The sequence below is a fragment of the Anolis sagrei genome, chromosome 6, assembly GCF_037176765.1.
Source record: "Anolis sagrei isolate rAnoSag1 chromosome 6, rAnoSag1.mat, whole genome shotgun sequence".
NCBI lineage: Eukaryota > Metazoa > Chordata > Lepidosauria > Squamata > Dactyloidae > Anolis > Anolis sagrei.
Genome location: NC_090026.1, coordinates 67,300,814 through 67,316,081, shown reverse-complemented (window position 1 = coordinate 67,316,081; position 15,268 = coordinate 67,300,814). Strand labels below are relative to the sequence as shown.

Here is a 15,268-nt window from a genome sequence, read left to right as displayed (position 1 = left end):
AAAGATCCTCTTTCACTCTCTCAAAATCTCTCTTCCTAAGCATGCTCACTCTATGCATTTTAAAATGAAAAGAAAAAAAATATTTGTTACATGCCCCTAAAGTTTATCTTCATATATACCATCAGTCATAGCAAATCTATAATTTTGGCTCTAACTTATACATGATGTCAGCTTATGCACACGTATATGCAGTACATACCTTCAGTTACACATTTTGCCAATTTACTGCTAATAATCCAATGACTTTTCAAGCTAGTCATGGGTCAAAAAGCCCCACACCACCACCATGGTGAAAGCCAATGAAGAAAGTCAAATACCATTAATATGGAGATGGTAAAAAGAAAAATGATGAAAAGTAACAATATTTTATATAGGTGCTATCAAGGTCACCTGGCTAGTCATTCCAACAAAGCCATTCCCATGTAAAACTTAAAAGACGATTAATCCACAAGGACCACTGCAACAAGAACAGCAGCCTATCACTGAGATGGTAGCAATAGCTTGTTCCCAGAAGTCTTTTCTAGCAGAGTTTACATCAAAGCAAACTGGGACCAGATAGCAGGATTCCGTGAGAATCCCTTATCTCAGCTTTAGCGGATGCTTCTCCCTTGATTGTCTTGAACTGCCACCTGTCCCAGGCATCTTTGAAGGCAATGCTAAGTCTGTGATGGATCTGACCTCCTTGAGCTGAGATTCTTTTATGTCTTTCTTCATTTTCTGCTCTGTTACATTCTTTCCCTGTAATGCACACTACATGAAACAAAGGGAGTTCTCACTCCTTGACTCACTGTCCCCAGCTATTTGAAAGCAGAAGGGAAAGAAAAAACACAATGTTAAGGATTATACTCCATCTGCAATGTGGAGTTGTCCTCTAGAGACAAGCCTCTTATTTTTGAGAGTTATAACTAGATGGCTTTTACATGAAGATGACTTCAAAATAGAGGGTTCGGTGTTGCTAGAAGCCAAGATGAGAAGCCTGCATGTCAGAGATAACTTAGAAACAAAAAGACTCACACTACAGAGATGTATTAAGAACCACATTAAAGGAAAAATAACCAGGAAGCATCAACCCACACACTCATAATTAAATAATTAAAGAAATTGCACACAGTGCTTCATTACATGCAAATGTCCTAAATGTTTATGCCAATCTTTATTTAAAATGTACAACAATAGGATTTACTTTTGAGTAAAACCTAAGAGGCCAGCTTATATCATTATCACAGATAACACTTAATGGATACTGATAATGCTATATTCAAAAAAATATCTATCACAAGCAGTTCCGTAGGCCAACCATATGCTGTGTTAAAAATGGAGTGAAGAAGAGAGAAAAGCTGAGGTATTATCTTTGCTTTAAACCAAACATTCTGTTGGATAAACTATGGTCCTTCATATAACATAAGACAGATCCATGCTATATAGGTCATAACCAAAACTTTGAATTCTCCACAAAAACAGACTGCTAGCTGGTGAAGTTGTTTAATGTGTGAATAGTATACTCCCTGTAACTAACCCTAGGTCAATAGTCTCGTTGCAGCTTTTTGAACAGATGTTTCAAAAAGCTGCAACTTTATTCAATGGCAGTGCTTCATCACAGAAATTCAAAATTGATGTAATCATCACAGAAATCCAAAATTGATGTATGTATCACTACAGGTAGCTCAAAAGCCTGCAAGAAGAAACACAGCTAGTAGACAAGCCTTAACTGTGCAAATATACTCCTTGCCACCACGGAACCCTTAAGTTTCAGGGCTGAACAAGATGCAAATGCCTGTCTTGAAGAACAGTGCAATCTATAAAATCCCTATTCCTTCATCACTATGAATGACAGACACTTTCCTGGGTAGAGGAAGAAAAGGTAACAGGCTCTGGTATCTTTTGCATACTTATGACTTTGTTGTTGTATGTTCGGGATGAATTTCCCTCCACAATACAATAAAAAAATCGAGGACATAAAACACAATATTGAACAAAAAAGGCCACAACTTTATTACTTGCGGTTGTCAGTACAGTAGTTCTGGCCCAATTACATGGGCCTTGGATCCAGGTATCAACCAACCCATTTATTGATCAATGAGCCCTATGCTCCACACAGCTGCTGGAATCCTAGGAATGACAGGAAAGGAACCATGGGCCTAAACCCCCCTGCCATCAGGGGTGTCCTAAAAGTACCTGACCCCAAGACCAGAGCCAGACCTACCTCTACCACATATCCACATCTGAGTTTCATACAGTTACCACTGTCTGGGGTACTATTAATCTATGTCTCAAATTCAGGACCTGAATGTTAGACCCTAAAACTTCAGAAACCTCTCCAGTGGTTTCATACCTTTCATACCTTTGACTATTGGGTCGAACATAAATCTCCCAGGATCACTGATTCCATTTGTCAGTTTAGGAAGGAACAAAGTTTCCAAGTACCCTCCTACAGCTGATGAAAACATTGAAAGACTGAGCAGAACCAATAGGAGTGTATTCCTCCTGGGTAGTTCCTGGCAAAGTTCATCCACTAAGACAACCAAAACAATTTCTGTGCCAGAGTCAGGCCTGAAACTAAACTGAAATGGATCTACACAACTTATCTCATCCAGAAAGCCCTGGAGGTGGGGTGGCACCCCATACAGTAGTACAGTACCCAATAATGAGATGCTGGAAATTGAATTATACCCTTCACCCATCCCACTACTGGATATCCCATCTTGATATTTTCATCTTGATATTTTCTTTGAAGAAGTATCACAGTTATACATGCATGAGCAACACAGTTTGAGTAGGCTGAGTAATACAGGGAGAGAGGACAGTTTTCAAGTCACCTCTCTCTTGTTATCCACTGGCTTGACTATAAAAAAAATCACACTAAAACACAGGAATTAGGTTTGCTAAATTCAGGGAGAGTCTTGTACTTTTTTTTCTTGATCGTTTCTGCAATGCTAAGAACTTGTAAAGTAAGTAAGGCAGCATAACCAATTCAAACTTCCTTGACTAGGACAAGAAGAGGAATAAGGAAATTTGAAATAAGTACAAGCGTACCACAATTAACAGAACTTCCAATGAAGTTAATTTTTACAGTCTTTTTGATGCATGCCCAGCCCTTTTTTTCATCTTCTGTCTAGCATTGGCATTGGAAACATTCCTAAGGGGGCTGGAAAAATACAATTTCAGTATCAGGTTGCAACCGACATACTATCAACAGTAAAGAATACAAAGAGCTTAAAGTGAAGACACTTAGGATTTACTCAACCAATTATACTATGTGCCAGCGGAATCCCTTACTGCACATGAATTAATTGCAACAGGGAGTGAGTTGATAAGCCCCCCCCCCCCACTTACCCATTTCCTCGTTGTATGTTTTAAAAAGAGTGAGACAGCATAGATCATACGTTTGCACAACAAAACAGAAATCATAAGAAATGTGGATGGTGGAGAAAGGTAAAATTGTCCCTGCATACATTTTGCAAAGAAGCTTTGAAGTGGTCCCTAGAAGGGTGAAATTGGTTTTATTTACTTATACAAGACTTTGTTGTTTCATTGCTAGTTTTAGCTAAAATGTTGAACTGTTCTTTTTGAGGATGAAGGAATCTATCCCTATGCTATCTGTGTTATTTCTGATTCTATTACCGAAGTTATACCCAGGAACACATTTGCTTTGTTCACCTGTAGGAGATGAAAGACAAACTCATCCACTTCCATTTCTCCTAACTGAAACCAAGTGGAATTTCCTAACCTGAGCAGAGTTATTTCTGACTCTACAATTTAAATTTCTGAACATGCTCAGAAGCAGCATTCCTACCACAGACTCTGTGGAGTCCCAAGGAGGAACAACTCCAATCCCTGGTCACTCACAAATAGATGTTTGAGCGGCTGAATCTTCACTCAGCCATTTGCCCAGCCATGGGAAAGACTGCTCCCGAAATCAAGGGATAGTTTTACAAATAAAATAATAAGAAATTTGTTACAGGATGAGTTTCATGCAGAATACTTCAAATATATGAAATGCAATAGAAAGAGGCTTATGAATTTACGCAGTAGGTATAATGGGGTGGGATATTGGCAAACATATCAGAGTGAATATACCTAGAAAAAGTACTGAGGTTGATAATTTTATCATTAATACTGACCATCAAAATGATGATGGTCATTAAGACAAATTGCTGCCTGTGGTCCTGAACTCTTGATTACTGAATTATGATCTATCAACCTGAATTGTTTCCACAAACCTAACCTCATTCCAAAAAAATTGGCTTGGTTAGTCCTGACCATGCTTTCCATCAGTTTAAGCTGCCTCTTCCTCACAGAAATAGATCAAGACTTCTTGTTAAATCCTGACTTGTTTTCTAAGAACAACAAAAGAGGCTGCATAAAGTTCTACTGAAAATGACTGGCACAGATTCAAGCAGGAAGTCCCTGTTAAAAATGACAATTGCATCTCAGATCCACCTCAAGAACCAAGAATGGCTCCCCCACATTGCCGCTGAACCCCACTCAGCTCGGAAAAAAAATATGAGGAAGGCCTGCCTTTCTGCCTGTTTGAGCAAGGGGAGGTAATGGGGCCTCTTGTCATTGTTTTCATGTTGAGTCCGGCATCTACCTATGTGGAAATTGAGCCAGTTTTTCAAGGATGTTTTTTGTCATTTTTTTTCAATCTATACACAAGTATACATAGTAAATTACTTCTATAAACCAACTGTTTGTTGCTACACTTACAGTGTCACAATGCCATTAGGACAGTCACCACTTATTACAGTAATTCAAAATATCCAACAAATGAAGCAAAAACACAAAAATACAGGATTGGCAGGGACCTGAAATCCATATAGTTCAATATCTGCACTAGGAAGACTTAATACCGACCTATATCTAATGAAATTCAGATTATCCCAGTCCATGACTATGCCTACTCCCAATCTATGACTATGCCTACTTTATACTTGACCCTTAAGACCAGTCAAGAATAATAAAGACTGGCTGTTTTCAACTAGAGAGTTCTAGATTTTATTAGATTTAAATTTCCAGAAGGCATAGGGCATAATTAGCTGGGACTTCCAAAGATGAAGTTCAACAATACTTGGTGACAACTTGAGCTTCACCCTAATTGAGAATCATTGATATAGGGCATGTAAAGATGGATGTTTGTAGGGCAAAGAATGTAGACTCGGCCTCTGAGTTAGGGTACCACAGCTCTAGGTCTAAACTAGGTTTTTTTGTCCATTTGGAGTTTTTCAAAGCCTTCCTAGAGGATGGAGAGTTCTTTTTTGCCAAACAGAAATGCATAACGCACTGCTGACAAAATCTACATGTTGATGGTCCTGAAAAAAAGAAACGGTATGCAAATAAGTGACAAAATATTAAACAGGTTCTAAAACAAGATCTTATGCTTTGGAATATTCTTTCCCAACCTATTGCTTTCCAGAAACTGAACTTCCAAAATTCCCCAGCTAACATTATTTTTGTGGGACTTACAGGCCAAAAGGGGAAAGTGCTAGACTAGGGAAGGCAAATCTAAAACAATGAAAAGAGGAGAAAATAAGAAATGTGACCCTAGATATAAATCAGGGGTCCTCAAACTAAGGCATGGGGCCCGGATACGGCCCTCCAAGATCATTTACCCAGCCCTCGCTCAGGGTCAACCTACATCTGAAACAACTTGAAAGCACACAACAACAACCCTATTTCATCAGCCAAAAGCAGGCCCACACTTCCCATTAAAATACTAATAAATTTATATTTGTTAAAATTGTTCTTCATTTTAATTATAGTATTGTTTTAAAGTGTTTTTTGCACTACAAATAAGATATTACAGTGAGCATAGGAATTCATTCATGTTTTTTTTCAAATTATAATCCGGCCCTCCAACAGTTTGAGGAATTGTGACCTGGCCCTCTGTTTAAAAAGTTTGAGGACCCCTAATATAAATGGTGACAATTTCCTAGCAATCCTCCTTTGAAAACAAACAACCTATTAATGAAATTCAATGAATCAAACAATGGCAATAATCAATAATAATGCCAAGACATTTCCAAAGTTAGTATTCGGAATTAATAAAGCATTTTCATAACTTGCCATTCCATCTCTGTACATTTCATGGACAAGAAGCATTCATGTGGTATATGAATGAGAAAAAAAGAGAATCAAACAAAATCTTTATATTAAGACCATTACAACCAAAGTTTTTTAGTTCTTTCTTAAGAACCCCATGCACTTAATATCTCTTGACATCTTGAGGCTCAAAAGGCAAAGAAAACTGAAGTAATTTCAGTCCATCTTTCACACAGAACCATATGTTTATTTATCCAACACAGTTCATTTAATTGGTCAGTATAAACTGTAAGGAAATAATCTATGAAATCCCCAAATTATGTTTGTGTGTTTAACATAAAAACTAAATAAACCCAATTAAATATACTGAAGAAAAATATTGTAACTGTTCATTGCTTTCATGTGCTACATACAGCCATGCAATGTTCTGTCTCATTCACAAGGTAAGAAATAAACATAAAGAGAATATGCAAATTAACACCAAGGAGGTTTCACAGGGGCAAATACAAACCTGAAGATTAATTAAGATGTTTAAAAACATAAATATAGCATGGGACCAAATAAGTCCTTATTTGTTTTGTGTTTATGATGCTTACACACAGAGGAAGGTCTGGATATCAGTATATCCAAAATCCACATACCACATGGGACCATACTGATTTCTGTAGTACTCTCTAATTAGTCTGAATGGCAGACTGGGGAATTAGGGCAACCACCAAGGATAATATGATCTAAAAACTCTTCATTCTGTAATACTGTAGCTTCATACACAAGGTATAAGCAGACAAATAGATACTAGAGAATGGAATGTTGCTATCTACATACTCCTAGTATCTACAGAGTGTTTCAAAATTATTTTTAAACTACATATATTAGCAGTTGTTATATTCTGCTCATCACAAAACTCACAGAGAGTCAAAGTAGTTTCTCTAGAAATGTCTGCTCCCAAACCAATCTGCCCACTAACTGAATTCTGGTCTTAGGCTATTCTTTCTATCAAGTATCTGGTTGGAACATAGTTGGTTGAAACATAGGAAAAATGCCTTTCTAGGCAGATCTTGGCCTGAGAGTTTGTGGTTTCATCTTTTGCTACTTAGTAAACTCTACTTAAAGTTTGATATTTAAAATGATGCCTTTTAATTGTTGCAAGAAAAGCATGTAAAGAAAGGATGAATGAATGAACAGATCTAAATTCAGTCTCTTCAGCACTTTTGTATTGTGTGCCATACATTTCCTGGGACATAAAACGCACCAGGGATACTATGATTCAACTATTTTGTCCAAACAAATGACAGCAGATAATTTCCAAAGAGAAAAAGATTATTCCTGCACAGTTCTTGCCTGGTACTCATCTTGAAGTGTTTTCAGAAATTATTCTGCTCAGGAATTCATATTAATTTCAGTGTGCATTATGAAGGTTTCAGAAAAAAAAGTTTACAAATAGCCTTGATTTTTGTGTAGGGCAGATTTCTATATAAATACAACAATCTTGCAGAAAAAGTAACACAGAGAAAACTATAATCTTGTACAGGAAAATGTGTGCATTATGCACAAAATGACTTTCGCAATTCTTATACATAAACTCCATGTGCTTTATGCACAGAATGAATTTCTGAAACATTTTGAGCTGCGTGAATAAGGGTTAACAATTGTGGGAAATTCTCACCATTCTTCTTGACTGACTTTCCCAAGTGTCTGGAAACTAATCTTTTGGACACAAAACAAAGGTGAATATTCTACCTCTAATACAAATGCAGTGGTGACATCAAAAGTTACTACCCAACCTCAAATCCTTTTCTCCATCCTATCCATGAGTTACATTACAATGGAAAACACCTTTGGGGCAGTGGCTCCAAATGTGGAGGATCATGTTCTAGTGGGGATGTGCAAGATTTTCTCTCTTCCCATCTTAACAGATGGTACAGTGTTCTCTTCTTTTTATTTCTAGTTTTGTAATGATCTGTTTTCTAATACTGCTGTAGTTTGATATTGCTGACTCTTTTTGTTATTCCTTTAATGACTATATACTTCTACTGTTTCATTGTACTGTATTTTGCACTGCTTTACATGACACTGCTTTATGTATTACGGATTGGGTGTCCCATATCCAGAACTCTAAAATCAAAAATACTCCAAAATCCAAAAATTGTCCACCTGTGTGGCTAGATAGCGATGTCTGTGCTTTCTGTGCACACAAACATTGTTTCATGCCCAAAATTACTGTTTTTACTTGAATCTAATGCTCATCTTTTTTGACTAAATTACCTTTCCAAAGTTAGGGTGCACATTAGAGTTGCATAATATGGTAAATATCTTTTGGGGTTTCGGGGTTTTGAAAAATGAGGTCCGCATTAGATTCGATGGCAAATTAGAATCAAGTAGATATGGGTATTTAAAATATTGTGCAAAAATTCCTTCAGACTATATATATATATATATATATATATATATATATATCTGTTATGAATGAAGGCTGAATGAATTTGCTGTTTATTATGAGATTGCATCTCCAAGACAACTCATTGTATATGAATCTGCAAATACAGATATTCCAAAATCAAACACTTTTAATCCCAAGCATTTAATCCAAGCTCAACGAGTATTTTAATAGAAAAGTGTGAAATTTTAATAGAAAACTGTGAAAGTAAATAAGTGAAACTGAAACCAAACTTTTACACTGGTCCTCGCATGAATAAATTACATTGATCTCAATATAAATTACACTGGCACAGAAGTGAAGAATGAAACTGAATTAACAATAATCATCTAGCCAGTTTGGTCAGTAGATATAAGTTTATTTTCCATGCTTTCCAGAGTACTGAACACAGGACTATGTTCAGAGTATTGGAATACACTGCATCACCCCAAATGCTTAAGTACAGTATTTGTTTTCATTGAAGTAGTGAAGCTGTATCTGGCCACTATTCTACAAACCCTCAGGTAGTGAACAACATCACATAACTAAACATCCCTTCCTTTCTCACTATCTCATACATATACATCCATACAGTCAGCAAAAATTCCTATGTACAAAAAACAGCTCATCAGAGAAGAAGCTAAGCTTGATTCTCCCTGTTGTTCACTTTTGTATGCAAAGGCAATAAATTCCTATGTTAAAATATTAAATCATGCAAGTTCCCCCAACAGTCTGAAGGGACAAGGAGATCTAGTTTTCAATGGCTTAACAGCAGATGACAGTTCTCTCAATAGAAGGCTGTGCTATTCCTATCCCAAAATCACATGCCCTCAAAACACATTATTCTGCTATGTTATAACAAACTGATTCAATAAGGGATACTCCCTTAAATAGTTAGACCCTTAAAACTTAGTAATATCAATCTTGTAGGTAAACAGTTACATGCTTACATGTATAAACAAAAAGATTTCAAGCCATGCCTAACATTTGTACATTCCAAAAAGGACAAAGAGAGGAAGGGAAATTATATTTTCTTTTTTTTCTCCCCTTGATGTAGAAAAACCACCTTCGATTTCCAGAAAAACTGGAATATATAAAGAAACACAAAGCAGACATTGAGAAAATGTCACATTTTCCAAACACGGGCAATAAAAGAATTGCATGCCAAACTGCAGTGAAAAATGCTGGTTTTTCTGTCCATTGCTCACCCAAACTGACAAAAAATTGAGAGAAGGGGAAAATTCTCCAGTTCACACTCTTCCTATAGCAACAAGAGGATGTGTGTATGATTACAGAATTAGGCAGTCTTAACAGGAGCTCCTGAAGGCTTCAAGTATAATGTAACTAATGTTTTAATAAAGGTATAGGCAATCACCAGGTTATGGACAAGATAGGTTCTGTAGGTTTGTTCTTAACTGAATTTGTATGTAAGTCAGAACAGGTACATATTTTAAGTGTCGCTCTAGCCAGTTTTAAAGTTTTGAATGCATAAGGAAGGATTAATACCCGTGTTATTTTTTTTCGCTGCCTGTTCAGAAGATTTCACCTCACTGTTGATGTGACAACAGTATTTTGAAAAAAATTGGTTGGCGTGAAAACAAGGATTGGCGCTAAAGCTTCATGATAACTCTTCCAGAAGTGAATTTCCCTTCCTAGGAGTAGATGTCCTCTCACTTTCTGTTGTCTCACACCCATTCCTAACTTGAGTCGGATGTCAATCGTATGCCAGTAACTCGGGGACTACCTGTACACCTTTACACCTTACAAACATTTCTCCACACGATTATTCCCGTGCTAATAGGCTATACATATTTCTCCCTATGTATTTCATCCTCTGTTACATATATAACATACTTCCCAAGGGCATAGTGATTCATTGTATTGTAGAACCCTTCATACACATCCATATGACCATATGACAATGTACATAACAAGGAATCATACAATTATAGACCTAGAGGTGACCACAAAGACCAACTAATCCAATAGTGCAGACTACAGCCACACTATGGAAAGAACTTATTAAGCATATAGAAGCAAATGTTCACTTATCTAAATGTAAAAGTATAAATGTGAAAAGTTTGTGTTTCTTCTCCCTTGTTAACTTAGTCAGATATTCTTATCATTTAATTGTCCTTCTGTCTGAAAGTATACTGTAAGTAAAGAGGAAAATGAGAGAAAGTGTGTATGTGCAGGATTTAATATATGGTAAGGATGAATGTTCTCGAATTCTTTTGACGGGATGACTCTATAAATAACACACAGTAGATTTATGCTGAAGATACAGGATATTTTCCAGTTCCTTGAGGGTTCGCCTCAATTAGTTCTTCTGTTTAACTCTGAGATTTTTGACAGAAATCAATGAAGATGGAACTAATTCAGGTGTTGATATACCAGTCACAATAAATATTTATTCTGAAGAAGTAAATTTATAAACTTATCAGATAACTGGGAGTGAGATGTACAGGGCATGTGCTGTGCAAAAAAGCATCCCACATGGCCCAGTGTACTATTTAAAGTTTCATGACCTATGTACCAGTCCCTCTGTGTACTGCATTCACATGAAGTGATCCATGGCCCATAAGGAAGCTCCATTAGAAACTATAGGAAGCTGACACAAGATGCCAAGATACAAGGAATCTTGTGTTTTCTAAAAATTGAATGTCTTTTATAAACTGATCATTTTCAGTGAGATTATTTACAGGAATCAGAACCAACTATTTATTTACAGATTATTTGCTTAATTTCAGTTTGTGAACTGACCCTTTATCTAGTAAATGATGTCTGTAACACAGGGGACAAATTTTGGAGAAAATGCAGCAACAAGTGAAAGAGTCAAAGTAGCACACGTCATGTCATATCTTCAATAAGCTTAAAATATATGTCTGTTTTATTTCTATTGAAATAACTCCATTTGGGTGGGGAAAACTGTGATTGCAATCACATTTTGACTTTTGACAGTTCTTGCTTAATCTTCAAGAGTCTCACTGAAAATAATCAAAGCAGTGAATTTTGACCAAATCATTTAGGTCCTGTAAACCTGAAGATGCATTGCAGAATTTAAACCTGTGAACTGTCTGAAATTCATCTGCTTTAAAATTCTAGCACACTCTTGGGTACATTTTGTCATCTCCATATTTTGTATGGAAACATGCTCAGAATTGCAGGTTATTATCTAGCAGAGTTACACAGTTAGGCATAAATAATGGCATTAGAGTTTTCTCGTATGTGTATGGCAAGCCCCTCAACACCCTTTTTTAAAGACAAGAATCGTTTTTTAAGGCTTTGAAGAGGCTGAGTGCAGGAGATTTGTAGAAGAGCAAACAAAATCATTCACAAATCTACTGGGTACTAAAAGCATAGTCAGACCTAGTACGTGAAACCTCTGAAGCATTAAGCACTTGAACACCAACGTAACCGAATGTCCTTCCTGTTACACCATCTATATCTTTTATTATCAGATACAATCTTTTATTATCAGATTTTATTTAAAAGAGATGCTGTTCAGTTTGGGTGAGATTTAACATTTCTGCGTAAGACACACTTTGATCTGCCCCCTGATGAGTGAACATTCTCCTTTGCTGCTAACCCAACTAATGAAGGGATAAAATTAGCTTTTATCCCTACCACTTTCTTTACCCAAAAAAAATTACTAATCAGCTGTCTTCACTAATCAGTCATCTGGCTAATGACCTTTTGCCTCCAAACACTAACATTTCTGAATGAATTCGGGAGGGAGCAGTGAGAGCAGAAAGGAGGGAGACCCAGACTAGTCCTTCATAATGGGTCTTACTCTATCACCTGGTATCAGAAACTAAAAGGTTAAATGCACAAGCACAAACCCCACTAGATGATAAATCTATAATCAAAAGGCTGAGGTTGACACCTCAAGATGTGCTTCATTACTACCCGGCTACACGATTTCCCCTCTTTTAACTAGAAACAGATGGAGGGGAAATTGTTTCAAACTCCTTCCTTCTTTGCTAGTACACAAATCTTTTTGCACATCTGTACCCAAGAACCACTTATTTATTAATCCTTTATTAATTTCTAATCAAGTATTCCAAAGTTACAAATTATCCATGGTCTTTCCACTCTTGCTGCATATTGTTGCTACAAATATTGATGGCCACATCTGCTGCCTTCCATTCCAACCTTTGAGAAACTACTGTTCGAAGTAACACTATATACAAAGAAGACTTTTCTAATGTTTTGCAAAAGATCTGATCAGACTGTTCTTTAACATTAAATTCATTGCTTTCTATTCCATTTCCAGTCCAAACATATTATTTCTTCTGTAACAAATTACCACTAGCAACAGTTAGCATACCCTTCTTTATAGAGGCACCAGAGAACTCCTTTGGTTAGGCACATGGGAATTTACAGAACTTGCTCAGCAGAATATTAAGATGGGACATATTCAGAATAACTTTATAGGTCCTGTATCTTGTGTTAAATTTTAATGGCATAATATAACAGTGTACAGTACTTTTTCCCTTCCCAACCCACTTATTTGCCCTTTTCCACAGAACAATATTTTAAAACCTCATCAGAAATAAATTCCTTCTTAAAGTAATTTTAAAATAAAATGGGAGATGACAGCTTGCAGATCTTTCTACTTTTAAAAAATCAACTTGTAAATACTTACGGTAAGGAGGATCCATATAACCATTCCTGGGATCCATAGCAAAGACTGTCCCACGATAAGGTAATGAAGGCTCAGGAAGATGAGATATAGATCCATGGATCTCCTTCTTGATTAATGAGGCCCTTTCCTCGCTAGATGTCGAAGGCTCTTCACTGATTTTACCGAGGCCTTGCCCACCCTGTGGCTGCATTGTGATTGCGTTTCTTCTCTCTCTGTGATAGGTCTGTCCAGGACTTTCATCCTCTAGGGAGGAAAAAGAGTGGGGAGAGAAAGAGAAAGAAAGAGATTTGGGAGGGGAGAGAGGAGGAAAAGAAACTTTTAACTCAGCTGTCACAAATAATCAAAGTTTTCTTTAAAAGTTTCCTCTGTCTTATAAGTATGAGCAAAGCTACAAGGCAAGTTTAAAGGAGCGGGGACATGTGCAACAATGAAAGATGTTCCTAGAAACAAGTTAAAGGGGGAGGGGAAGGGAGAACCTAAGCCATTCAGTGTGAGGGTCTGTTGGGCAGTAGATCATCATCACCCCATTCATTGGTGCATTTACCAGAGGGGCCATTAATCGTACAGGAATGGACACCAGCTTGCTATTTCTTTCCACTGGGACAAGAAGGCTAAGAAGCGTTAGCTGTTTGACTGGGAAGCAAAAAACAATTTGTCACAAATCGCAGAAGATGAACCCTGCTAGAAGAAACTAAATCAAACCTAGCCACCCAGTGGTGCTTTGTACTGGCCAGCACACTATTTTTGGAAAAAGAAAGCTCCTTGGCATTAAAGGGAGATATCAGTTATTCACATTAAGGAAGGAGGGGAGGGGGTGCTTGCCTCCAAGCATATGTGAAGCCATGTGCTGCAGTACATGGGTGCACAGAAGTACAGGAATTAGAACCAACTATTTAAAACATATTTTGTGGGCATGCATGCCTAGTATGACAGACATAGGCTAATACTCAGTTCTACTTGACTTTTAAAACTCTAGCCATGGTCCTACGACACACTGAAACATGCCTTCTATGTTGTGTTAATACAATCATTGAAAGAAGAGTGTATTATGGCAAAGAGGAGAAGAAGTTGCTATCCAGAGTTTGAAAAGTATAATTCATTTCATCATAACTATATAAGCATAAGCGTCAGAGTGAGTCGTTTGTTGATTAGGATTTCCTCATATGTATAATATCAATGCAATGTTTTAATGCTTATGTAGTTTAATCAAAATGAATTTGAGATTCTTTTTAAAATATATGTACGGTGTGTGTGTGTGTGTGTGTGTGTGTGTGTGTAGGTACATTACTTTTCAATAGATGAACATTTCCTCATTTTTAGAATCTAAAAACCAAAACTATCTTAAGAGTTTGTCAAGCAAAATTCTTGTTACACAACTGGGGATTTTTTTTTTAATGAAGTTTTCTCATAATTTGAACAAATTGAGTTTCCCTATCCTCAGTTCTCGGACGTGGAAGTGTTTGGATTGGGGTGGGGGGGTTGAGAAACCTGTATTTCTGTTTCATATATATCCTAAACAAATAGCCTGAAGGTGATTTTATACAACATTTTAAAACAAATGTGTACACACTGAACCATCAGAAAGCAAAGGTTTCTGTCGCTCATTTCAGCTTTTGAAATATTTCAGAGTTATGGATAAGTGATGTTCAATCTGTATAACAAAGTTTTAAAATCAAATCTGTCCCTGTGTATAGATACCTTAACCACATCAATAAAGAGTCTCTGAGACACTTGTTTTTTATGTATGAATGAGGTGAATATAATGAACACAGTGGTATCTAAGCTACTCTGTTCCTAAATCATCTTGTGACAGCCAGCCACTACAGATGCAAATACAATATTTTCTGGGATCAAATCAGATACCCAGTTCAGCTGCTATAGTCTCCATTGCCCACTAAGCTGACCAAAGAATAGTATGAACCATCTAGGTGTGAGGAGGCAAGCCCTAGGAAGGAGTACACTTGAAAACTATGATACTACTCTACAAGAAAGAAGCAGGTAACTCCAACTGCAGTTTGGCTTCACTTCTTCCTGGAGTACTCCCATGGAAATACTAATGGAAACAGGCAGTTAGGCATAGTAACAACATCTCTGTAGAATATTGCTCTGACATATGTAAACATCTGAAGAAAAAGTTGCTTTTTAGTCTCTTGCTGATTTTTTCA

At 36.8% G+C, this 15,268-nt stretch overlaps 1 protein-coding gene across 5 annotated transcripts in view; it reads right to left on the bottom strand.

The window, feature by feature from the left end:
• GLI3 (GLI family zinc finger 3) overlaps positions 1 to 15,268 on the bottom strand; it is a 264,261-nt gene that overhangs the window by 158,924 nt on the left and 90,069 nt on the right. For all 5 annotated transcript variants that reach the window (XM_060781580.2, XM_060781581.2, XM_067470174.1 and 2 more), the window contains one exon: positions 13,104 to 13,346. In XM_060781580.2, the coding sequence (XP_060637563.2) occupies positions 13,104 to 13,346 (243 nt within the window). The remainder of the gene's footprint in view (positions 1 to 13,103; positions 13,347 to 15,268) is intronic.